The sequence below is a fragment of the Balearica regulorum genome, chromosome 7 (assembly GCF_011004875.1).
Source record: "Balearica regulorum gibbericeps isolate bBalReg1 chromosome 7, bBalReg1.pri, whole genome shotgun sequence".
Taxonomy (NCBI): Eukaryota; Metazoa; Chordata; class Aves; order Gruiformes; family Gruidae; genus Balearica; species Balearica regulorum.
In genome coordinates, this window is record NC_046190.1 from 6,539,600 (window position 1) to 6,566,534 (window position 26,935).

The following is a 26,935-nucleotide window of genomic DNA, read 5'->3' on the forward strand; positions in this document are numbered from 1 at the left end:
AACAATAAAATACTTAAATAAGGCCATTTAAAAGTTGGTGGTGCTTCTGTGTACTTTCAGCACCTCTTGCAGATGCTTACATGTTTCAAAAGTACAAAATTCCAAAGTTTTAAAGTAAATCTCATGATTTCAGTATTTTGGGTGGAGAGAAGCCCCATTTTGATTGAATTACAGTTACCTTCATCTTTGTCCTCATGCTTCCAGGCATGTTCCATCTTAAGACCTGGCTTTATACCTGGTATGCAGGCATGCAGAAGTTTTGATAAACATTTTGATAAACACGTGGTCGACATGCTGGAGGGAAGGCATGCCATCCAGAGGGACCTTGACAGGCTGGAGAGGTGGGCCCATGTGAACTACATGAAGTTCAACAAGGCCAAGTGCAAGGTCCTGCACGTGGGTCGGCACAATCCCAAGCAAGACTATAGGCTGGGTGAGGAATGGATTGAAAGCAGCCCCAAGGAGAACGACTTGGGGGTATTGATTGATGAGAAGCTCAACATGAGCCGGCAGTATGCGCTTGCAGCCCAGAAAGCCAACCGTGTCCTGGGCCGCATCCAAAGCAGCGTGACCAGCAGGTCGAGGGAGGGGATTCTGCCCCTCTACTCTGCTCTCCTGAGACCCCACCTGGAGTACTGCGTCCAGCTCGGGGGTCCCAGTACAGGAGAGACATCGAGCTGTTGGAGCGAGTCCAGAGGAGGCCACAAAGCTGTTTGGAGGGCTGGAGCACCTCTGCTATGAGGACAGGCTGAGAGAGTTGGGGTTGTTCAGCCTGGAGAAAAGGTGGCTCCAGGGAGATCTAATTGCGGCCTTCCAGTACCTGAAGGGGCCTACAGGAAAGATGGTGAGGGACTGTTTATCAGGGAGTATAGTGACAGGACAAGGGGTAATGGGTTCAAGCTGAAGAAGGGTCGATTTAGATTAGATGTTAGAAAGAAATTCTTTACTGTTAGAGTGGTGAGGTACTGGCACAGGTTGCCCAGAGAAGCTGTGGATGCCCCATCCCTGGCAGTGTTCAAGGCCAGGTTGGATGGGGCTTTGGGCAATGTGGTCTAGTGGAGGGTGTCCCTGCCCATGGCAGGGGGGTTGGAACTAGATGGGCTTTGAGGTCCCTTCCAACCCAAACCATTCTGTGATTCTATGATTTGAATTTAATGGTTGAGGATCAAGATCACCTTTAACTAGAAAGAGAAATTAGAGTTGAACTCCCAACTTTTTTTGACCATGCTTTCTAAATTGTTAAGAGAAATCTTCACATGCAAATCTGCTCTCACTCTTTCAGAGAAAGAAAGAGGTTTCATGGTAGTTGGAAAGGCAGTTGAGGAGAGCAGGAATGGAGGTGAGATGAGCTTATCAGAAATGGCAACACTGAGGGAAGGTCTTAGGGACCAAGTAATCACCAACACCTACTGAAATGCCTAACTAGGGGTATGTGTTATCATTCCATCAATCCTTTGGAAGTAAAAATCTCTGCATTTTTGGCTGCTGGGCAACAGTGCTTTAGGCTTTCCTTGGTTTAATCTCAATTTTATTTAAATAAAATAGAAAAACTCACACTGGGTTAAATGTTATGGTTCTTGCTAACAGATTTTACACTCTGAGCCAAGCACTTGGAGAGACAAGAGAGACTACTGTCTCCTGATATTCTTTGCCATAGATCTATACGGGCTGCAGAAAACGTACATCATCTGCCTGCCAACCCCAAGGGAAGCACACATGAGAATTATTCCAGATATTGTCCGTTTCTGTAAATGGAAGGAGCTGAGCTTTCCTGGCCAAACAGAAATGGACGCAAACTGAAAGTTCACCAAATGATGAAAAGCAATAAATCAGGGCTTCCCGTAATTCATGCAGATGACTTTACAAATCTAATCTGTTCACTGTCAGAAATACAGTAAAGCCAGGCAAAGTTCCATACCCCTTTGTTGCTAATTTCAGTGTAGTTCTTTTACTGTTTTAAAACTAAGATGACCCCCCCATTTTTTTAAACTAATTTTATATTTATAAAGGCAGCTGAACAGACCTGCAGATAGATCCTCTCTCCACTGAGTAGATTCAATAGAAGTAGTAACACTTTGTTACATTTTCTTGCCTGCTCACCTCATTCCTAGGAAAGGTACCATTTCTCATTAGGAGAAGCTACTTATTTTCACGTCTGTTTGGTCTCCAGCCTTTTTACTGGGAGTTCCAACAACGTTATCAGTTAGTTAGTGCAAATTCTAACTGATTTCTGTATTTGTTCTGGAACACGCCACAGAATACTGCACAGTCCCTGTATAGATGTCAAATGTAAAGGACCAGAGATTAAGAACTCCGTATTCCATGCTTAACTCTGAAACATGAAGCCTGTCTTTACAAATCAGTGCCCTTCGGCATCCTTTTCTGCAATAGGCATGGCAAATGCACTTTTCTTTATAGAATCTGAAATTTAACCTGTGATCCTCTATTTCTGCTTGCCCTACAGTTTGCTAGTGGAGAGGCACATGGATACTGAAGGCTGGACCTCTTCCTTCCTTTCATGCAGATTCCCAGCTTCTGGAGACAGCAGCGAAAATTCTGGTAGGCGAGAACTGAACTAGCCTCTAATTTTTACTGTCTTTACTTTTTAAAGTTGTCCATTTATAAATTCGGGAAAGGTATTTGACTGAGAATTGGTACGTTCCACTGCTTTGTAACTAGTTTCTTGCCTATGGTAAAATAACTCTTGCTTTGGATTACACCTGCTGGCATACGATTACATTTGCATCTAGTATTACGGCCAGTGGACAGACCGTTCAGGTTCACACAGTCGTTCACGGGAGTGTAGGCTGATACCATATACAATACTATGAATGCGTTGTTTGTGTAGAGCTAGGAAATCCAAATTATCTGGTATAAAAGGCTCTTTCTTTGTGCAGCAAGGCTAATGGATCTCAGTGTCATCCATTTATCTTTAAGCAAATGCTTTGTCTTAAGAGGAAAATAGTAGACTAGTTCATTTGGGTCTCCTGTGTCCCTTTATGAGATACTCCTACCCACATAAATGGAAGGTGAAAGTGCCAATAAAATCATTGTATCCATTGCTAAAATGATTGTGTTCATATTTCATTCATGACAATATTATATATCCAGAGAAATTTGGATTTTGACTCTCAATATTCATGTTAAGGCTCCAGGAAATCATATTTTGTATGGTTAACTTATGGCTTCAACCTGTATTCTACGGTCAGCACTACTGAGCTCAGCTTAGCTTTTTTTAAAGGCCTCCTTTACCTGATTGGCACAAAAGGGCTGGATTTGTTTCTGTCAGAAAAACTGTTATTGATCAATATTAGCTTTTGTGACAAACCCAAAGATTGATCTGATATTAAATGTTTACAGCTAATGATTTAGATTTTAGTTTTGTAAGACACCTGCATTTCATTACTTGGGCACAACAGGACCAAAAGCACACAAGTTATTGCCCATAACTAGTCCTTTAGTCTAAGCCCATGTGTACATTCATGATGTAGTACTGTCTTTTATGTGGTTACCTGCATATTTAAAAAGATAATACATGCACATCTAAGGATGGAGACTGAAAACCTAGCAAACTAAAATCTTTTCATAAGCATACCTGGATTCAGCTTTGTCCTCTTCAGCAGCTATATGCCAGCCAGCAGCAGCTTTTTTTATTATTATTTCAACTATCCTTAAAAAAAGTAACAAGTGCCACGTGACATCCTCACTGAGCACACTGATGCTGAGACTAGGGCTTTCCTAGGCTGGCTTTCATCGCTACCAGAGTACAGGGGAATGACCTGCCTCTACAAACTGTGCTGTGCTGCTTTCCTGCCTTCTGGGTGGAGTTTGCTTGTACCCCTTTCCTTCCCCAACTTGCCTACAAACACAGCTGAGCTAACATGAAGTTGGAAGTAAAACGTATCTGATAAAGGGCTTGTACCTCCCACCAGAGAAAGGGAGGAATCTGACCCAGAGAGCGCCACAGGTCTGTCTTAGCATGCTCTTTGGGGGCAATGTAACTGTGCTGCCCCTTCCTCAGGATACCGTCTGATTTGGCCATGTGTAAATAGTCAAAATGCTATATTTATAGGAAACACAATGCCTCGCTGCTGCTATAGTTTAAATATAGAGAACAGGCCACTACTGGCATTCAAAATATCACTAGCTGGACAAGATAGTGCACTCAGAAAATAGCCTAAGCTTTTGCTGTGATTCTGTGTACAGGCTCTTCATATCCCTCTTGCTACTTTTAAATGATTGAAACAGTGTCTTTCACCAATTTGGGGATTATTTGCTTCTCATATAAATGAAATGCTTGACATTTACTCAAAATGTGTAACAGGTAGCTTCATTTTTTAAAAGAGGTACTGCAAATGCAGTGTGTGTATTTGAACACCTTGTATTCCACAGCACATTTGCTGTTCGTCATACATAGCTGTATTTGAAAAGCAGTGCAATGTACTTCTTATTGCTAGTATTAAAACCCTAGTTACTTTCTACCTGAGTTTCAAAGTCAAGTTTCCACAGTTACTCACCCAGGGTCAAACCACAGACTGTACCATACTGCAGAAATGCAAGTTAATGAAGGATCTTTTTCCTCATCATTGGTACCAATGCAAGGAAACAAGCAGGCTCTGCAAAGAATAGGGCAGAAACTTACAGCAAATGGATGGGAATCTTCATCTGCTTCCTCCTTCTCTACTCCCTCCTCCCAGCCCATATGCAGAATTTGCAGCTATGCTGATGTGTCAAGACATATATGCTGGACTGGGTGGAGTTTAATCTTGAGCAACAGAGGAAACAGAGACTATGACTCAGAGCAACAGTCTTCCAGCTAGGCAGCTCCAGGGCAGCCAAATGTACTTTCCCTTATTAGGCCAGATCATGAAATCTTGCTTCATTTTGAGTGGTACCTAATTCTGCAGTAGCATCACTGACTTTAATAATCAACTTTTTGAAGTACAGCTTAGCAGAGTTAACTCTACCTCTAGCTTTGCTGCTTTAAAAAAAAAGTTGTAATTAAATTTGACTCCACCTACTCTGACCAACATTGAATAGTATAACATGAATCAGGCCCCATTAGCAGCAGATGACACATTTTATAAGGATAGCACCTGTTTTAACTTCCTGTAAATGGCATGTTTTTATGACTGTAATCTGAATTTCCACATTGCCATCTCAGCTAATGAGGTGGTTTTGATCTGAGTTACTTTAGTGAGCTACTAAGAGAAACCAGGAGAGATAGGGCCTCATACCTCCCACAGACCTTGCTTATAGCTTAACTGTAAGAACCCATAGCAGATTTTCCTCAATTTAAGTATTTTTGTTACATGATGTCAGAGACGTGTGTCCTCAACTGAAATGTAATCCTGCGGGAGGAATGTGTCACTGAAGTGAGTTCATACAAGAATTATGCAGGGGGATGAACTTTCACACCTCTCCTGCTGGAATGCCTACAATGCTGCTCCAAAAGCTAGAGTAGCAAAATGGTTACAAGACATTGTGTATTCTTACTTGGTGGTGTTGACTATCAAAATGAAACTAAAAGCAACATCAACCTTCTACATACAACTAAGCAGACAGTTCAGTCCAGTGGTTATTTCAAAACACTTGTTAAATTACAATTTACATGCTATAGTTTATTTTAAAGAGTGACAGTTCTTGGTGACCACTCTCAACCTGCCTCTTAACCAGGTTTTCAGATGGGTTTAAACCTAATTTCCAAATTAATCTTGTGATTCAGAGTGTAATTCAGTAAGTAATCAATAGCCTTGAGCAGCTATGTTAAAGTTGTCCTCATAGGCTATAAACATATGCTATCAATCAGGTAAAAAAGCTTTATTCATTTTACAAATGCAAGTCAAAGGTAACTTCTGGAGTTTGGTTATGACTTGTTCTGCACTGGTCTGACTCTGCTGCTTTTATTTTACATGGATGTAGCTGAAGTATGTTTTATGTCCCTCACCTAAGTGTAAGTTACTAATCACTTAGAACAACCATGAAGTATTGCTTACTGTTCACAAAATGAGGATCTCCTCTTAATCATACTGGGTTTGGCTGGAGATTCAGTAGCTGTTAAAAAAGGCTAATGGCTTTCCAGAACAAGTTAGGTTGCTGTAAAGTAAATTTCTGTAAGACAACAGCGGTAGATAGGATTTCTTAATGTTAAAAAGATTTCAGTTAAATGGTGACTCCCAGGGCAGAGGGAGAAAAAAGGAAAAGCTAAGCCAAATTCTTTCCTCAGTCCACATTTGTGATACAGCAGTGACATTAGAAGGGAGCAAGTGAATGGAGAAAGGCACATTTTGGTCTTGATGAGAAAGCAGCTGTCAGACTTCAACTACAATGGTGTACTAGAAGACATCTCTATGTTTAGAAGAGTGTATTTGAAACCGATTACTGCCCTTACATTTCCAGCTTATAAAATCACAAGACTAAATTAGGCTTCTATATTATTTTATTTCCCTCTTAAAATATAGCATTGAAGTCCTGCACACATATAAATATCCCTACAGTTTCTTACACACTTTCTATCCATCATTACTTAAAGTGCCCAACTGTGAACATTAAAAATAAAAACATTACTGTTAAGAGTGGCTACATAGAAGGACCGGTATTCTGACAGTGCAGGCCACTGATTTTACAAAAATCACCTGCAAAAGAATACTCTAAACAACATGCATCAATATTAACCCTGAAATAGTTGGTTTGGGTTTTGGTTGGGTTTTTTTTCTTTCTTCCATTCAGCTGATCTAAAAGTGATTAATGTACAGGGTTTATTTTTGAAACATGTCTTTTACATAGTGTAAGAATAAAGGATAAATGCATTACTTTCTTTTTAACTCCCTCCTTCCCCCTCAAAGTGTTTACTGTGTCCCAAGCTGCTACGTTGAATAAAAACCAGTTGAAAAGAGCTCTGGAAATGCATGCAACTTAAAATTCACTTAAACACACTTTAAGTTATAAAGTCTGACAGATTTTAATTTCAGCACGGGACTATGGTTCAGTTGGATTATTAGATGTGTTTGTCGTGGTGGCGAGATTGGTAAACACTTCTTCCTTAGTTTCAGGCTGATGTCTTTCCATTTTGGTTTCCTCTTTAGTATCTTTATTACTGGTATCTCCCTTGCTCTTGACTACCACAGGTTCAATCTCCATGATTTCCTGTGGTGGCTTAGGCTCTGGCAAATTTGGCTGAAGTCCATCAACTTGAACTGGTTCTGGGACATCTTCTGCTTTCTGTTCAAGTCTTTCCAAAATGGTCTGGACCTTCCTTACACCATCTCTCCTGGCCTGGCGCACATCTGCACGACCCTCAGGGTCCACTGAGTCTAGGGCTAGCAACTCTTTGGTCAAATACTCTTCAATCATCAAGTATTTTTTGTCAGTTTTCTTGCCTTCAAAGGAGTCGACTGCCTGCTCAAGCATTTGTACTTTCTCCAGAATTGCCTCCACTTTCAAAACACCAGGATGCTTTTGAGGTTCTCCTGTTTCCATTGTCTTCGGTGTTGCCACTTCTTCGGGAGGCGGCCTTTCCTGTGGGGGAACAATCTTAGCTGGGCAGGGAACCTTTTTATCAGCTTTCTCTGCCATGGCTGGAGGCTTCTGGGGTGGTAGTTTAGGATCTGGTTCTTGGTGGGTGACTTGAATTGGGATATATGATGATGGCACCTCAGTTTCGGGTGGTGGGACTGCCTTGTTTTCAGGTTTGATTTCAGGCGGTGGGGATGGTCTTGGTGGCTCTTGAGGTGGGACTTGTTGCTGAGAAACCTAGTGAGCAAGGCAAGTTTGTGTTGAGATACAATGAACAATACTCATCTCCTTCTAAAGAACAAGTAACATAACATTTTCTGTACTTCTAGAAGTACTATTTTTGCACATCCTAGGTAATTAATTTTTCCTGCTCATTGTCAAATTTTACTGTTTTAAACTAAAAGCACTGTGCTGAAGAGTTCAGTTATTGTTTTCAAACTATTCCAGATTACAAGCACCAATGAACTCTCAAAGACATTAAACTTCAACCCACCAAATCCTGCCCATGCTCACTAAAATCAGCCCTACAAACAGTTGTATAAGCTAGGACCTTAGAGCAAAGCCCTCACCTGACTTAAGTAAGATTTGTTGCAGCTGACTGCAGCACAGTCAAGATTTCATCCTCAGTGTGTCACTGAGAGCTGGTGTTTCTTGAAAAGCTAACTACTTTGCTGAGTTTTAATCCCATTTTGGGCTACTCTCATCCCATTCTTGTTTTCAGGACATTTCTTTTTTTGCTAGCACTTATTTTTACTGATTTTATCTTCAGAGTATTTACATGCAGAGGTTACTATGTCAATCTTATTACACTGTAGAGATTAGAAGCAACCCCTGGGATTACTACAGATTTAACAGTGATCAAATCAGAATCTCTTGAAATTGAGATTAGTTTTGAAATCTTCACAGAAAACTGGAATTCACAAAATCTTTATTTTCCTTCCTCTGTGACCCCCTTATTTCTACACATATACAGTGATTTTGGAAGGGTACTAGATGCAGCTCTCATGGATTTAGACGGCTGAAGTAAAACACCTACATTTATATTTAAACCAAATAAGTAATAGCCTGCACTGACAATCTGTTACTGCGTTACCCATTAAACATAAAATTTGATTAGGGAGCTCAAATTCTCACCTGTAAAAATAAATCAGCACTTTAACCTAAAATATGCCATTAAATCTGAAGTCTTCATTGTTTTGTCCTAGCACCTGGGTTTTCAAAAATACTAACCTAATTCTTCTCCTGTCATTTTCAGTGTGAAATCTCTCCAGAGAGGAAATCAAGGCTTGCTTTCATACATACCCCCTTCCACACACTTGCAGTTGTGGCATTCCCAGTAGTCTTTAACCGTAGTTTTAGTAAGAATTTTAACATGGAAAAAGTGTTCAATGAGCAAGAGCATGATTCATGTAGGAAGAATAAATAAGAAGCTCCAAGACCAGATTTTGCTGATCCTCTTTCTTCACAACTAAAATTACTTTGTGCATCTGATGCTATCCTAAATTGTTCCGAGACATCAATGAGGTGTATTTACACAGATGCCACAAATCCCATGGACCTGACTTTCTTCTCACAAACATAATGCAACATTGGTGACCTCAGTGTAATTACACCAAATTATACTCTGACAAGAGGAAAATCAAATCGTGTGTTAAATCATACTTCAGCGATCCAAAGACTCCACAAATCCTGATAGGTGGAAAGGCAGCTTGCTGCTAGTATATTAGCTCAGTATCTCCTATCTCCCAATTTGTTTAAATACAGAAATGGAGACTACTTTACACGCTTTCACATACCTGTCAGTATGAGCCGATTTTTCAGCTCTAGCCACGCTGAACAATACAGCTGGCAGGTAACTCTACGTACGTACCTGGGGTCTGTCTACAACTGTCTGCACTCTGATAGGAGCTGGGGGCTGTATCTGGGTGGTAACTCTGGCCGGTGAACTTTCACGGCTTGATGAACCTCTCTGAGACACTCTGAACGGAGACTGTGCTCGCGTTGTCATGGGCTCCCTCTCATCTGGTTGAATTTTGTGAAACACTGGTTGGTGGGCTTGGTATTCACTCTGCTGGGCAGGGTAGTGTGTCTTCTGTGCCTGGTGGTAGACTTGCGCTGGTTGCCTTTGGATGTTTTCATGGATCACAGGAATTGGAATATAACCACGAGGAAGCTGATGGCTTCCTGCGTTGGGTCTGCCAGAGGACTGAGGAGAAACCGTTGCAGAATCAGAAGCTCCAGGAGACTGAGGCTGCCATGAAAAGAAAATCCATTATTAAATTTTAACTGGTTTTGTGTTCACAGTACTTTTCATTTCCAAAGAGAAGAGGAGATGGTCATAGAAACTGAACTTGTTTCCGGCATGCAAAGGATCCACTTCCTTGTTTTTTTGGCCAAGGGCCTCACTAGACAAGCCACAGAAGTTGTGAGAGTGCATCATTATAACAAGTAGAAACCTGAGCTACAGCATTCCCAGCCCTCAAATGAGCAGGGAGTGGATGCTCAGTCACAATGTTTGCAGCTTTTGCACGGCTGTTCCTGTCTAAACCTGTTAAATTTGAGGCAAACTAAAGTTAAGCAAACAAATTATATGCTGGAGACAAAAACCAAACCCCTAACAGAGGCAGACAACATTTAGACTTCTGATCCTGGTCACACTAAGAGGTTATGTTTGTTTTGGTTTGGGTTTTTTTAAAGCATGGAATTCAGTAGCAAGCTATGGCAAAGCACATATGGCTCATGCCCCTTCTCCCCCCCAAGACCTTCCAAAACCTTAGCCCCTTGGCATCAGCAGCAAGAGCAGCACTTACACCTGCTGTTAGCAGGAGCAAGCACCAGGCTTGCTGCAGAATCCAGCTCACAGCATGTTCCAGGCTGTGGGGCTGCACTTTGGGGAAAGGCAGCTGCTTTGCTCACAGCTCCCTCCCTCTTCCTGCTATGCCAATCCATCACCTTAGCTACTTTGCACCAACTCCAGCAGCTCTCAGGCTATTGTCTGACCAGTTTCCCTCATTAAGAGCAAAAAAATTACTTCCTGATAGGTTTGTTACTTGGCTTGGTTAAAGGCCAGGTCATACTGGAGCTGGCAGAGGAGAGGGCAGGACAACACAGGCAGAAGACAAGAGAAGGGCAGGCAAGGCAGGAGAGGAAGGGGAACAAGACCCCTCTTTTGGTGCTGGTGAACTGCTCAGCTGCCCATGAAACAGCAATCTTAAATAAGTGCTGGTTTGTATTATGGTACCCATCACTGCAGCTACTGGTAGCCTCATCGACATAGGGTTTAAAGGCACAATCACAGGCTCTGCTCAGTTGATAACCACACTGTGCTGCCTAAGTTTGTCACGGCAAGTTCTCAGGTTCTCAGTAGTTATCTCAGAGGACTTCAGTAAGAGGCACAGAAAACGTGTTCCTGAAGTCACTCTGTGTACAAGATAAAGTGTGTTCCCAACTGTACAGTGTTGGGAGAAGGAAAAACTGAGTCCCTTGTTCTGGCACTGCATGGACAAGGCATTGTTAGTTGAGTAGGCTGAGAAACCTGCTAACAGAATTTTAATTACATTGTTCAGGCTTTAAACAGCTTTCAGAGCCACCACTGCTGAATTACCAAGCTGAAAATATATCTTCAGGTTTGTGAAGGCTGAATTTCCTGCTGATCTTACTTTGAATAAAAATGAGGTTGGTATTTCCATGTATTACAAGAATACCAATGCTGCTAATTCTCTAGAGAGAACAGGCAAACCAAAATCCTACCTTCTGAAATGCAAAGCATTTCTTTTTTTAAAGAAGTTCTTATTTTGAAAGTATTTTAACATGCCACTGAATGACAAAAATACTTTACAATTCATTTCGAAAGCTGTATACATGTAAATCTACACACTTAATATGACTGAAGTATTAAATTGGAAAGCAAAGATCACAGCAGTACAACTTCTAAAATGGCCTGGGTTGTTAGCTAACTGGCCACTTCATTTTTTTCTCTCCCATTTTGTTCTCTTCGGTTTCTGACTCATGGTGCAGAACATGAGACTTGCCTGTATCATCCGCTTGTGGGGTACAACCCCTAAAGCAATCCCCTCCCTTGCTGCAGGACCTGCGCTGCTCAGAGGCTCCCTTTTTGCAGAAGCCATTTACACGCATTTGTTTCTGCAGGATCATTCCAGAACGAAAGCAGGCGATGGCTAGAAAAACCTTACATATTTATGCTGCCATGACTGTGCACTTTTGCATTTTAATACTCAGGAAGTATTGGGAAAATGTAATCCTGTGGCAAGTTTGGCTTTCTGAAGGATAAACTACCCGTGTGACATTCAGGTCATAACTGCTGCAGAGACCAATGCAAACACACCCCAGCAATACTGACAAGTTACCTCAGGTCCGTGTGCGGCCGGCGCTTGGGCTGCTGCAGCTGCCGTTGTCTGTCCACACTGTTTATCCGCCTGAGAAGCCTCCGTAGGTCCCCTTGGAGGGGACTCGGGGCCAGCATAGGCCCCCCTTAGCGGTGGCTGTGCCTGCACCGTGGTAGGCACGGCTTCTGTCTTGTATCGCTGCACGCCAGGCTGCGGAGCAGAAAAGCACGGGTGCTGCTGTCTCCCATCGATGCCCTCGTGGATGACAGGAATAGGGATATAGCCAGCCCGGAGCTTGGGGTATCCCATGTTTCCTTCTCTTGCTGGTGGCTGCTTGGGGCTATCGCGAGATGGACCATTTGCTGACGACTGGCCTTCCTAAAAGTTAAAAACATCACATAGAACTTGCTGGTAGCTAAGGTCAATACACTTAGTGAGAAAAAGCTGCCCTAAAGAAGTATCGGTTGTGTATGAGAAGTTCAGACCCTCTTGGGTCCCTGCAGAGCAGCTAACAGCAGGTGCTAACACTCCAGATCTGCAGGCAAGAGAAGAAAGTAAGCTAAAAAATTACTTATGTACAAGTGTTTCACCCTCATTTCTCATAAATATCAATGTAGTCTTTACAATACCTGCCTAATTACAACAGAATTTCTTACTTGGCATACATTACTTACTTTTAGCCACTAGCCCACCCCCTTCAGACAGAGCTCCTCCAAATTCCTGTGGGACCAGGGACTGTTTATCAAGGAGCATAGCTACAGGACAAGGGGTAATGGGTTCAAGCTGAAGAAGGGTCAATTTAGATTAGATGTTAGAAAGAAATTCTTTACTGCTAGAGTGGTGAGGCACTGGAACAGGTTGCTCAGAGAGGATGTGGATGCCCCATCCCTGGAAGTGTCCAAGGCCAGGTTGGATGGGGCTTTGGGCAATGTGGGCTAGTGGAGGATGTCCCTGCCCATGGCAGGGGGGTTGGAACTGGATGATCTTTAAGGTCCCTTCCAACCCAAACCATTCTGTGATTCTATGATTCTCCTTAGCACCTCTCAGAAACCACCCAGTGCTATAGGTAACATCTGAAAAGATACTTCCAAGGAAGCCTAATCCCATCGGAAGCACAATGTTTGTTGATATTGTTTTTCCCCACTGGCTAAGGAGTTACTTTTGATGCTGCATACTAAAGGATATATTCCTCTCAGCTAGGGGAGGATCCTGTTCAGTAAACACTGAGGGAGAGAGGAGGGGAAGACAGGATAGCGTAACAAAGAGGAAAATGCTGAAAAGCAAGATAAAATAAATCCCTGTGTTGTCTGAGTATGCTCACTGGACAATGTCAAAGCTCTGGCAAGGGTGGAAGTGGTTTGTACTAAGAGCCCTCACAAGTCCTCTAGTAAGTTCTTCCTGCATCGGTCATTCTATTTTGAGGCCCCGCAAGGGCCAAGTTCCAGATGTATCTCTAAGTCAGATCATATAACAAGCACCTCTGTCATTCAGAGGGTAATGTCATTATTCAGTAAGAGGAGAATTTAATAAGGGGACATATGGTGCAAGTGTTGGAAACCCTATTTTTAAAGAGGTGTTTAAGCTGCAAAAATATTTAATGTTGTACACATTAATATACTTCTGTACACATTACTGTACACATTAATATACTAAGTCATTAAGAATTAACTATTTTACCAACCAGATTTTGAGTGTTCTTCCTATATGACAGTATCCCCTTAAAAAGTAATTTCTGAGAATTCCTGTAAGCAAGGAAACTGCAGAAAATAAAGGCTATTATTTAGGTAAGCTAATAAAGATAAGTACTGAAAGGAACAAATTCAAAGGCAGAGCCCTGATGCTGCATTTCCTTTTACTCATTAAAGAAAGCCTCCACGAACAAAGGAAAAAAACTAATCTGAGAGGCATAGAGGAGAGCCAGGCCTAGAAAGTTCGCACAGAGAAGTAATTTGAAGTCGGCTTTTCCAGTTGCAGAACAAGGATGATCTCGTGCCAAGGTCTGCACCAGGATCCACTGCCGACAGATGAGTCATTTTCAGTTCACCCTACCAGGAAACCACATTCCTCTGCTGAATGCAGGCTGTCTAGGCAATTCAGGACCCCAAGGACCAACATTTGCCAGTTCACCTTGTACCAGCATAACCCCGAATCGCAGCTCTCCCAGCAGCCATCTCTCCTGCGATCTGGAAGGACACGCAATTACGCCAAACTGCATTTGCTGGAAAATAAATTTGAGGTGCGCTCAGCTAGCAACGACGTGAGCTCGCGTCAGAGCCAAACGTCTGCTGGGCGAGCAGAGCCGAACAGGGAGAGAAAGTGATGATTTGACTGTCGGAAGAAGCACCTTGCTGCTCCACGCTGACTCGATGCATTCTGCACCCGGCACGCACCAGCTGCTCAGCACAGTCTCCCTGATGGAGGGAGCAGGCAGCAGGCTGCGGGTGTAACCCGAGAGTTCACAGCCAGCCACCCCACCTACAGGCATGGCTCCCACGGCTATAAAAAGGAGATTCACTCACTTCCAGCATTGTCAAACTTCCCACAGGAAGGGTCAGTGCTGGGAAGGGTTTAGGAGCTGGGTGGGCCAGCAGCACCTACAGATGCCCCGATGTGAGAAGGCTCTCGCCCACAATTGCTCTGCTCCAACTGGGTGTAGAACAAGTCTGCCCTAAGCAATTAGTCGCCAGCTCCTTTCTCTTGGCATTTTCAGGGTCTGCAATGTTTTGAACTGCTCCATTTGGGGATAAGCCCTTCAGACTTCTGGAGCAATCCACAATGATAAATCCTTGCCAAGGCTTCAACACAGACAGTGTCCCACTCCCCCCACCCTCCATGAACCCCCTCCCAGCAGCCTGACCACAGCCTTCCCCTCCTTTATCTTCATTTTCAGACCCTTGAGGCTGCCCTTGTTTTGAACAGTCTTAGCAACCTGAGAAATGTGCCTCCGCAACTTAAGCCCTGATAAGAAATACAAAAGCACTAGCCCAAACCTAAAGAAAAATCAGGTTGGACTGCTTTTTTCAAACAATTCAGTTCATATCTGAAGTGAAACTAATACTTTTTTTTATGGAAACACTGGCCCCTCTAAGAGCTATAGCATAAACTATACTCTAATAATTTGTCATTTATTCTTACAGCTTCAGAAAACCTATGCTGCTCCTGTGGAAAGTTAGCATTTCAACTTGGTCCTTTGCCCCCGACTTTTCTCCCCTTTAGTCAGGTCCACTAACCATGAAGGACTTCTCTGTGTGTATCTCAAAAGTGCAGTCATATTGGAGCAGCCCTCAGTAAAGGAACAAATGCAGCATCCCTTCCCCCCCCCCCCCCCCCCATCAGTAGCTCTGAGGCAGAGAGATCAGATTTAGGAAAGGTCCTCTCATCACAACTGTTCTTCCTGATCCACATTCTCTTCAACACTTAACACAACTCTACAAACAGTTCCTTATGTTAGCCAGTTTGTATCACCATATCCTCAACATTCCTTCTTTCCTGTTCCCTTTCTCCCCACCATTTCACACGTCCATGAACATGCACAATCCATGTGCTTTGAAACACCCTGCACTGAAGAACACCACTGCAGCATCAGGACTGAAGACTGAAGAGCCCTTGGGTTAAGGTAGACAGCTGCAAGCTGTTCAGGCTCAGTTTTAGTGAGGATCTAGCACACCAGTGAGTGTGTGCGGATCCCAGTACCCTCATAACCAAGCTTTTGGCCAAAGCAGTTCTCAGTTTTGTGCAAGGAAGCCTGCACTTCCAGCCTGGACAAACAGGTTCTGGAAGACTTCAGGAGAAACGCAGGTGTGCCTGGGGACACTGTGGGAAGGGGAGGAACAGAATTGAGCTCTGGAAAACTCATCATAATGCCTCAGAGAAGAGGTTCATGGATTCCTTCTGAATGCTTTAATTCCTAAATTTCACAGGCTAGCCAGCCAGGACACCACAAACATCCATTTTAATTTTTATTCATCCTCTAACAAATACAGGTTTTGCTGTTAAGAAACATGATATCTGAAAAAGCCCAGAGCTGACATTTAGCACAAATCCACACAGAAACACACAACCAATAAATGAATGAAACTCCTTAGTCCACCATCTTTCCCAGTTTAAGTATAAAAAAAACCCCTGGAATCCAACTCCTGTTTCTGCATCAAAAAATGAGGTAAATTTCTCTTGCTCTCATCCCAGAAAACAAGAACTTTGATGATAAAATTGAGAATAATTATGAGCAACAGAATATCGATAAATTTTCCTATAAGTAGCACAACTGACAATCAGCGCTGCAGGAATCCTGGCTGTGATCATACACTCATCTTACATTTAAGAGGCAGAATCCCCCCAAAAAAGGAGGGAGCATAAAAATGAAAAAAATTCCCTCAAGCAGCTCAGAAATGTTGACAAGCAGTCCTGATCTACCCTTTAGGTACCCTGAAACACCACCAGAAACTCAGACCTGATCCACCATTTCAGGAGGTACCGAGCAGGTGTAGAGGAGTCCTCATCACCAGTCCAAGGAGAGAAAAAAGCATCACTGTGTTTTGACCAAGCTGTGAGTAGGACAGCTGAACCGTGCTGGGAGAGCTGCTCAGGAAGAGTGACAGCGGTCCCACCTCTCGGCACAGGATGAGGACACGCGTTTCTGTTGTGAGGCCATCACCATGATAAATAAAGGTGCAGCCAGCACAAGTTGTGCAACTGGAAAAAACGCTTCATACCCCCACATTCTACTCTTGGCTTCCCATGGGAAGGGTATGGTCAGGAGTGACGCTAAAATCCTCAAACTTCCTCAGATTTTAACTGAGTTCTCACACTGTGTGCCACTGGAATAAAACCAAAGTGACAGCAAGAGAAAAACACAACTTTGCAACAAAACTCTATCCGGAGTGGAAAACGGCACAACTCCTGACCACTCAAGTGTTATTCCAGACTGAAACATAGAAACCTGCAAATTCAGCCACTGCTGATGCCAGCAAATTGCCACTGAAGTCATCCAGATGGCTGTACCAATAGAATGAAACTTGTCAAAATCTTTTGTGTGCATGCTAGATTACTTGAATAGTTGTATCAAACTTGGAATCTCCCTTTTAAGACTGCATAATACATTTTTCATGCCTCATACTAAAATGGTCTACGGAAAAAGTTGTTAAAAAGCAAGTTTTGCTGCCATCACACTCTTGCATTTTTCTTGACCTGTACTGATATTATTTATAGTACAATAAATCGAGTTCTCTAAAGCATGTATATATTACATACACCTCTGTGGCACCTCTGTAGCTCCTACAGAGCACCGGTGCAAATATTTACATTGTACTTGTTTTGTAAATATTATCTAGCAAAGGAACACAAATTTTACTAACATTACCAAGAGATGAAATACCTCTTTCTGTATGCAAACAGAAGGTCTGACTTCAATATGGTTCTGAACTGTTAAGCTCCTGCTGTAAAGAGTATCACGTAAACAAAGTATTCTGGTTGCTCAAATGACTGAGAAAATGCCAGTAATCTGACAAAATCTGACTTGAGAGCACACTTCCCACGATTTCAAGTCTGAATCCTGTATATTTAGGAAGAAGGAAGTAGTATGTTCTTTCACAACATAATACAACGATACAACTGAGTGACTGAAATACAACTAAGTTTTCTTTGGACATACTCAAATCTATTTTTTATTAGAAATTACCATGAATAAGCAAAAAAGCCAGTAGTACCTAATATTCAAATCTAAGAGTGATGTACCAATGCTCTTTATTAAAAAATACTCTTTTATGTCATGGAAAGGCAAAACTCACCATTAGAACCAGATTCTATATCCACTTGGATTTTACTTTTGCCAGACCTTTTTTTTTCCCCTCTTCTCTGTTGCACTAAGTAAATAAATCAAAACTACTACACTAGCTTTGCTACCGATAGAAATCAGCATATCCAAGTATTTCTAAGAAGTTTCTCAACAGCGCTTTGTGTTTAAGTATATTAATAGTACAACATTACCATAAAGTATGTTTCATTAATACTTCCCAGGAAACTACACAAGTGGGAAGGCAGAGAGTGATTTGCTCTCAATGCTGACCCCCAACTTCCTACCACTGTGCTTCAGCCACCAAAGATTTTTACATTCTCACTCTTACTCACAATTCGTGCTTAAATATATACACTGAGCACATAGACATTTGAGCAAGGTATCATTAGCTAATGACTGAAAGAAACCATGAATAAGCACAGTCGCATGAGCTGTCTCAGTAGAACTTCGTGCCGGTCGCATCATGTAACCCATTTATGCACCAAGCTGCTTTTGATGTTTTACTTGTTGAATGCTGAGTTTTATTTCCTAACATGCAGATGTATAGGAAAACAGGCCTTTTGTTCTCTCTTGTAATTACCATTAACACATGCTCTAACTGATGCCATCAGAAATAAACAAACACTATTAAAAAATTGGAGGAGAAGTCAAATCCTCATCTTTCTAGAACAGAAAGCCTTACTGGAACAAATATGTTGGCTATCTTGCAGACCAATTTTATTTCAGGAACTAAAACTGTTCTTTTTTTTTTTTTGATCACCAAGATGATTCTTTCTTAGGCTAAAATGCCTTGGCACAGACATGACGACATTTGCCCTTTATGCCCGTGAGTGGAGGTTGGCCCACACACAGAAAGCCTCCCATGGGCCAAATTGAACGTGTTCAGAGAAAGATGCAACAACTACTACAAATAGCAGAGCACTCTTGGGAGAGAGCTGCTATCACCCCCTATCCTGTCAGCTTTAATGGACAGGGTTAAAGGAAAGCCCTTTAGAGCGCTAACAGAAATATCCTTGTCAAGGGTGGTGAGAATGACATGCTGCTCTATTCGGTTATTTCTGTTCGCTGCCTGCTTACCTAAGGAGCAGGTGGTCAACCTGTTGCTTTCCTGCTATTAGCTGCGAGCCAGAAATTTGGAACATGGAAGAAAGAACAAGCCTCAAAAATTAGCAAAACAATGTCACATAAAAAAAGGAGAATAAGTAGCTAACAGTTGAAGAGTTGGCTGTGAATTTCACAGGTTATAGTCAGGGTCTACATTTTCAACTAAACTTCATTTTGCACACCGCAGTTTTCTGATTTTGCTTCCTTTCTCAACACTATAAAAACACTCGCTACACTGCACCCTATTTATCAATTGCAAGGCTTTGCCATCAGCCATAAAAACGTGCTACCTGACCTACTGGGAGATGGCACTCACAGCCCCATGTCTCATTCTCCTGTCTGTAAAACCAAGAAGGAAAAATAGAAAGACTCAAACCAACAGCTTCTACAACATATCTGAAGATACAGTATTTTTTGTCTGTAAGTAGTTTGTTCAAACAAGCCATTTCTTCTATTTTATATTTATATTTAACTTGTCATAGAGAGGAGAAGGTAGAGGCAGAGCTTATCTAGAGCGCGATACTGCCTACGTACCTCAAAGCATACTGGGTTGTTACCAGACTTATCATGGTTCTAGTGGGAACAATTCCATTTTTGCCACATGGTCATGGAAAAGTCCTCCCTGTGTGTGAAAAATATGATTTCTAGGTACGAATGGTGCCACCTGGCCCAAGTACTCCTCCTTCAGATCAGAGGTATGTTGTGTCAGGAGTTACGCAGAACCACACAAGACCTTCCTTGCTTTTCCTCTTGCGTGATTGCCCAGACACTACCGCATTATTTCCAGTGTCATTTCTTCACGTTCCTTTCTCTTCTTTCCAATTTGATCCATCCCTTGTTTTCAGATTAATTGGTATCTCCATAAATTAACTCCCTGCTTACCATGTTCTATCAAGGGGGGGGGGGGGGGGGCTTTAAATAACTATGCAAAAGCAGCTTCAGGGAATCTGGACAAAGCCAGTACACAAACCTCCAAAAATCCCCTACTGATAATTTTACCACTCCTACATATTATGCCTTTTATACACAGTACCTTTTTAATCCAGTAACTAATCTATTAGCCTGACTGTGACAGAACGTACATCAGCATAAGCAATGTAAAAACCACTGCAGGTAAGAGAGACCTAAATTGGTACCTAGCCTCACATTCCCTTCCACTGATGTGAGCCACTGTAAAAGACGGAGAGTTTCAGAGAAGCTGTATTCAACTTTCAATGCAATTTCTAATTTAGTCTACCAAGAATTTTTCAGTCAACTTGAACGTGAGAAGTCAGTGCTCAAAAATAAGTTCACTGGTAAAGAGATGGGAATCGAGTGACTTAAGACTTATTTGGGGAAGCAGAGAGAAAGAGAGATGCAACGGTCACGAAGGGTGAGGATGGAAACTGAGGTGTAGTTAGTTGTTCCCCAACTACCAACAAAGCCATCAGTAAGAGGGCAGGATGGCTCCTTCCTGGGTTTAGGCTGACTGTTGCAACCAATAAATATATCACTTTTATGGCTGCTCCCAGATTTGTGGCTGGTACAGCTTTTCTCTCAAACCCAAGGCATCACTGAGCTATCGATCGTTGTGATACTGGTTCAGTGAAGCTCAGCGCAGTCAATTCCTTTGGTCTATTTTTAGCTGCAGTATTTCCCATTGGGTTTACTGCATGTGGAAACAACATATGGAAGGGGCATCAATAAATACTTATACATGCCTTGTTTTCTGTTTTCTTCTTGAAATGTAATCTATTTTTATCATACCTTTGGGGAATACCAAGTAAACAATTTAAGACAATCATGCAGAAAGTATGCTGTGATGGTATAAGTTAACACAGAAAATACCAACAATAGATAAGCATAGGAAATTAATAATTCTACCAAAGAAATGATAGGAAGAAGAGTGACATTGCTAGTAAACACTTTTTTAGTGAAAGTATGCATATACACGTTTCACAATATTGATTGTAACTTGATCTTTGAATGTCTTGCTATTAACTAGAGACATGGAAGAAAATCATTAGCCTGCCACAAGGTTTTGTTAATAGATGTTTTTCAATCATTTGCAAAGTCATGGTTTATTTCTCACTGGAGTACAGTAAGAGATTTTCTGTTCTCTCTCAGGAAGGTGTCCCTAGTCCAGCCTTATATTGCTATGACTTCATACCAGTACCAGAGCTAAACATGCAAAGGAAGGACACTCATCCTTCATGTGGGTAAAAAAAAAAGCCAGACTGAATGAGAAAATAACAGAGCACCGTCTGAATTGATGAACTCACCTAAAATACATATTTAAATGCAAAATTGAAATCTAGTTCTGTTGGTTTAAAATGGCTCTGTCACGGGTTAAAATTTTAAGAGCCATTTCTCATTTTACCTGATTATATATCTGGTAGTTTATTGCAGTCAGCATAGTTACACTGATGTCAAGCCTAGAGTAAATAAGACCATTTGGGAAAAATGGGACTTCATTACTAACACTGTCTCAGCTATATTACTTAGCTAGAAAAGCTCAGTTAGCTTTAGACCTGTACTTCATTTATTGTCCATTACAGCGTGAAACTAATTTCCTTGCCTAGGTCTCTTCAGAAAGGGAAAAAATACTCAGAGACAGAATTTTGATAGATAATAGTAAGGCTTATTTAAACACCGTCATAAAGGTGATAAAAAATTTGCCAGTTTCACTGGCTGATTTCAATGAAAGCAAGACAGCGATAAAGTCGGTACCAGTTTGATCTTTGTATAATCATCCTTGGAAAGGTGCATGGAGTCTGACACACACAGTCAGCTTTTGCTATTCTCAGATCACTTCTAAATGTTCTCATTTGAGCTAGACTGAGAATGAAGGAAATCAGAAAGCTGTTCCTCTCTAGTCTCTCGTTCTGCCTACATCTGTGATTTTATCCTTCCTACCTGTTTAGGTGCAAAAAAAAAAGTATCTAATGCCTTCAAAAATTACTGCTGGATTTGAAATTCAATGTCAGTGGGTAATCTGTCATCTTTGGCATTGTCTAGCTAAGAAAATATTATTTAGGAAGGGAAATACTTTCCTTGGACCCGATTCTGAGATTGTTTTGCTAAGTAGTACCTGTCCTTGTGAAATACACTGGTACTTAAAGAAAGGATTTGAGAAGCTGCCCATTAATTCCAGCAGATGTTCTTAACTCAAGGCCCTGACAAATGGCTGTATGAGATCAGTTACATTCAACTTCGAGCACCATAAACTGGAGGGTTTTTTCTTTGAACAACGTTAGACAGGCACTCCCAAAAATCAACAATTTTCCACATTCATCTCTGGAAATATTTCCCTCTCTTTCAATGAATGAAAGCTGCTACACACATTCCTGCTTACAGCAGATTTTCCCGTTTTGAAAAAAGTGTGTCCCACATAAACGGTTCAAAAGCAGGTGCAACTTTGTCTGTAATAGCAGAGTAATATCTGTAATAACACTTGCAATTTGGCAGAAGAGGCACCTTTCATTACCACAGATTTCACATCAGATAGGGGTGAATATTTGTTTTGTTTCAGGCACCACTCCATCAGAGTACTTCAAACTGTTTTCACACAACTATCAAAAGCAGCTTAAATGTGACTTTTCTGTTAAATGGGTTAGTTTCAAGTGGTATTTCCATAACAAAAGCCTTTGAGTAAACAGCACACTTTTCTCAAGTATGTTTTATGGTTATACAAACCCCTACTATTTATTATTTTTATTGCCGTAACAGCCAGTGCTAACAGGTGCCTCCAAAGAGGAGTTAAAGCACTTTTTCTTATGCCAGTCTCAATATTCCTATTATCAATTCATACTTTTCCAAGACCTCTTTGTATTATCACTAGAATTATCTCATTTATTTACAGATCAAATGAACTAGCCCTTAAAAAGCTGAAAAGGGAGTTAATTCGATATAGAAAAGTGCATCCCTTTCGTTTCTTTTCAACACCAGGCTGCTCGGACACCAAGCCTTCAGTCACAGTCTGCACTCACAAACTGGGCAATTACTATTTTAAGAAGCATTAAGTTCTTAAAATAATAACACTTATTGAGTGCTTTGATCCTCATGTTTTATGTAAGGCTACTGGAGAACAAGTTGCAACAGGTCTGTTGAAGACACATTTCGAAGACAGCAGCTACCTCCCAAGTGCTGTATTTTTTAGATACCTTCAGCACAGATAAATAAGATGTGGGGGCTCCTGCTTAGATCGGTGCCCAGCACCAATTTCTTTCCAGCCCCCGGGTTCCGCCGGCACTGCCCGAGCCGGGGCCGCTCTGCTCCGGCCGCTCCCCGGCGGCAGCCGGCCCCGGGCTCCCGGCCAGCAGCACGGCTCGGCGCCGGCCGCCCCCGGAGCTCCGTGCCCGGGTAAGTGGAGGAGCCCCCAGCCCCCCATTTCTGCGGGGACCCCGGGAGACCAAACCCCGGCAAGCCGGCCGTGCAGCGATGCTGCTCGCAGAGAAGCACACGAGAACCCCGGGGGAATCGCCGTCCCACCAGGCACCTTCTACTTCGGCTCAAGTTTCCAGCACTTTCTGCCTACGGCCATTGCGCTGCGAAAATACCAGCGCGGGTCAGAGGGCCGTATTCCCCAAACGGGCTGTATTCCCCAAAACCGAGAGAATCTGACCCGAAAGGGCCGTTCCTGAGAACGCCGACAAAAATCACAACTGCTCTCCCCTCCGCGCCTCTCCTGCCATGGACATATTTGGACTAAGATACGGCTTTTCTCTGAGCATGCTTAAGAGCAAGACCAGACCAGACAGCTACAGAGACAGTTTGTGATCAAAAAAAAAAAAAAAAGAAAAAGAAAAAAAAAAGGAGAACAAAACTTGTCAAGTAAAAGTCCGGGCTGGGTTTCTTAATTTTTTTGAGGGCGTTCATTGTTTGGGATGTTCACAGCTGAAAAATAAATCAAGGTTCGCGTCTCCCCTGGCAGGCCGGCTGGACTTAACCAACTTTAAATAAACATTACAGGGCCGAGGTATCAAATGATTTAATGCACAAAAAAGGGACTGCAGTGCGTCAGAGACAAAAGGCAGCTCCTGCCCTCACTGCATTGCCATGCGCTGGGGGGAGCCCCCGGCCCCCCCCCACCCCCCCGCCGCGGGCCGCCCCTCGTCCCGCCGCGCCCCTCCGGGACGGGACACGGACACGGACACGGGAGGGGAGCCGCCCGCCGTACCTGTGCCGCCGCCCGCAGCCGCGGGTCGCTCCAGGTGGTGGTGCGGCTGTTGTGATCCACGAAGAAGGGCCAGCCCGTCTGCGGGTCGATCTTGATCTCCCAGCCGGGGGGCAGCGGCTCGGCGTTACCCTCCATCTGCTGCGGCGGCGGCGGCGGGGACTGCGCGGCGGCGCTCATGGCGGGCCGGGGCCGTGCCGTGCCGTACTGTACCGTGCCGTGTGCCCAGTGCCGGGCGGGGGCGCCGGACCGGCGGCTTTATCCGCCGCGGGGCGGGGGGGGGGGGGCGGAGGCGCCGGGCTGGAAGTGTCTGGAAACGGCGGCACGGGGGGCGGTGGCGGAGGAGGGACGAGGGACGAGGGGCGGGGGAGGGACGTGGAGGAGGAGGAGGAGGAGGAGGAGGAGGAGGAGGAGGAGGGAGGCGGAGGAGCTGGCCGGCTGGAAACTTCTGGTTATCTCAGCGCGGCTCGGCCGACCCTCGGGTTACCGCACACGTCTCCTCGGGGCCGGGTGGGGCCGCCCCGAGCGCTGCAGCCCGGCGCCGGCTCAGCGGGGCACCGGGCACGGATCGGGACGGGCGTCCCCGGTTCCCTTCGGGCGAGCGGCAGCTCGGTCTGCAGGGCCGCTCACCGGGGCAGCGCTTGGTGCGGGCTCCGGGAACACGCGTGGGAAAGTAAATGTACAACGCAGGGCTGCCTTACTGCCCTGCGCGGTGCCTGCTGCGGCTCCGAGTCTGGTACCTCGCAGCCTGCGCGTTGGGCAAGCGGTGTCCTTGGAGAATCCACAGCTCCCAAAAGCTCTTTGCGCCGTGGCTGGCAATTCGAGGTTCTAGTTGGACAAATAACAAAAATAACGTTGCTTCCCAAATAAGTGCGTGGGCAGGCATTGTTCTTCACATGCAACTGGTTTGAACTTTCTCAGCTCTTTGCAAATATGTGTCTCAGTCCTCAGTTTCACTTAGAACTACATCTGAAGGCAAAAAATGTGAGCTTTAAAATCACCTCTTTCTCCATGGGTGCTCTATCAGCACGTCATGCACTCAGTGTGTTTAGTTTGAGGTAACTGCACTTCACAATTGTACCACTCGTAGTCATCTGACAGTCACACGAACAGCCGCAGATGCCTGTTGATAGTCACTTTAAGGAGAAGAGTGAAGGCACAGTGTCCCTCAAGTGCAGACATTACCTGCTGCAAAACCACTTGCTTCAAGTAATTCAAGTTATGCATTCTTTGGAGATGGATGCTCATTACTGAAGGATCTCTTACTTCAGAGAAACCTGCCGGTTCACACCCCTGAGGGCAGCCAGGATCTCCTCCTGCTTGGGGCAGGATCAAAGATCTCTTGATACTGCCTGGCACTGATAGTCATTCATCTTTTGACAGAGTGGGTTTTGTTCGTCATGCTGACAAACCTAATAATTGCTCAAACTTGCTCCTTCATTCCTGCAGCTCTTCCATCCTGCACACCCCACACCTTCAGAACCACACTGTGGTCCATCATGGACCCAGTTTTCTATCCTCGCTGTGGTGTGCCTTTAACTCATCAGTGTTGCAAACTGATCATTTTTTCCCAGATCATTTACTTTCAGATGTCTGTATAATCATCACCGTTACTGACTTTCCCACAGCAACGAGTCCCGTACCTTGCACATCCCACAATCAGTCCTGGACTGTGGTGCCTATCCCTGGACATCCCTCCTGCCTTTGCCACCTCTCATGCTCTCTCAGTGATATAAGACCTCTGCTCAGCCTCACTAATGTCAGCAGTTGCCTCAAAAGATGTAATATCAGAGATTTATTCTGCTTCTGATCTGTAGAGATCTGCAGAGGAATTTCGCTCTCTATCTCGTAGCAGAAAGGCATGCTTAGACCGTATGTTCCCTGTAGCATATGCCAGAGACTTTGCCAAATCAACAAAAGCAGCTGATTCAGACACAGGGGACACAGATGTTGAAAGGTCTTGCAGGAAAATTACTCGTGTATGTTGAGGAAGTGATACAGATGGGGTTTGTAGCTGATAGAGTGTAAACAGAGACATGAAGAATGGGGTTTCTTTGTTTTGCTGCAGCTGACAGCTAACCATATACTCAGCAGAGGTAATGAATAAGGTCAGCAAGTAGGTGAAAAAATAATAAAAGGAAAATTCAGAGGGGTATCTAACAGGCTTAAGTTAGATATTTTTGTGAGGGCACACGCCCTGCTAAGAAATGGAAGAGATTATATTTCACAGAAATTAGCATGGGCTAACGGTTCGGTGTTCTCTTGAGATGCTGCAGGAAAGAAACCCATGAGTGGACAAGCATCCAGCTGGAGAGAGAGCAGTCTGGGCTGACAAGGAAAAGCATTTTAGTGATTGAATTTAGTTGGCTAGACCTCATGCTTTTTCTGTTAATTGAACTGTCTTCCTTGACAGGTAGTTTTTAGCCTGGTTTCTTGTGAAGGTGAAAGGACTCCCAGCTAGGTAGGTTATACGGGGTAGCAGTACAGGGATTCACTTCTTGTTCTCTTGTACTGTGCTGTCGCTGGGCCTTAACTGCAACCCTGAGGCAATGTAGCTTCTAGTTTATATTGCCATTAGCCATATTTCAGATCAAAATGATTTATGGAAATGTTCATGTAAGGAATACTGCCAAGCAAAAATCTTGGGTTCAGGAATATTTGTTATTAAGATAAGTAAGTCTCTGTAGTGTCTGGCTAATCTCAGATAAGGCTCCAGGCTCAAGGTCTATATATTCCATTTCAGAAGGGAAAACAATCAAGAAACATTTGCTATTTTTTGTCTTCTTCATGTAGATGCAAACACAGCACTCCTGACTTCTCCAGGTGCCTATCTGTGCAGTGCTTTGCACACCCAGGAGTGCCGGTCTAAGCATTTGCTCCAGGGTATTCCAATACAACTAGAAGCTGTGTAATTGCAATTATCCGGAGTTAATGAACTCTACAGGATCTTCACGTCTTTCTTTGTCTTGAAAATGGGCTGATTCTAGGCAAACCAACTCGAAAATTATTAGGCTTGTATGC

General features: G+C 43.4%; 1 protein-coding gene and 1 long non-coding RNA gene across 4 annotated transcripts in view; one reads left to right on the forward strand and one right to left on the reverse strand.

The window, feature by feature from the left end:
• The window catches only part of LOC142602547 (uncharacterized), a 52,806-nt gene that overhangs the window by 18,541 nt on the left and 7,330 nt on the right, over nt 1–26,935 (forward strand). For both annotated transcript variants that reach the window (XR_012836287.1, XR_012836286.1), the window contains one exon: nt 2,465–2,559. This is a non-coding gene — a long non-coding RNA (uncharacterized LOC142602547). The remainder of the gene's footprint in view (nt 1–2,464; nt 2,560–26,935) is intronic.
• Nucleotides 6,422–26,935, reverse strand: part of BAG3 (BAG cochaperone 3) — a 260,283-nt gene continuing 239,769 nt past the window's right edge. The window contains exons 2-5 of one of the 2 annotated variants that reach the window (XM_075757775.1): nt 23,918–24,126; nt 11,883–12,239; nt 9,386–9,766; nt 6,422–7,752 (exon numbers count right to left, since the gene is read on the reverse strand). In XM_075757775.1, coding sequence (XP_075613890.1) covers nt 6,979–7,752; nt 9,386–9,766; nt 11,883–12,239; nt 23,918–24,094 — 1,689 coding nt within the window. In that variant the 5' untranslated portion in view covers nt 24,095–24,126 and the 3' untranslated portion in view covers nt 6,422–6,978. Of the gene's footprint in view, nt 7,753–9,385; nt 9,767–11,882; nt 12,240–23,917; nt 24,158–26,935 lie in introns of those variants that run through there. The other variant, XM_075757774.1, reaches the window with a different exon arrangement.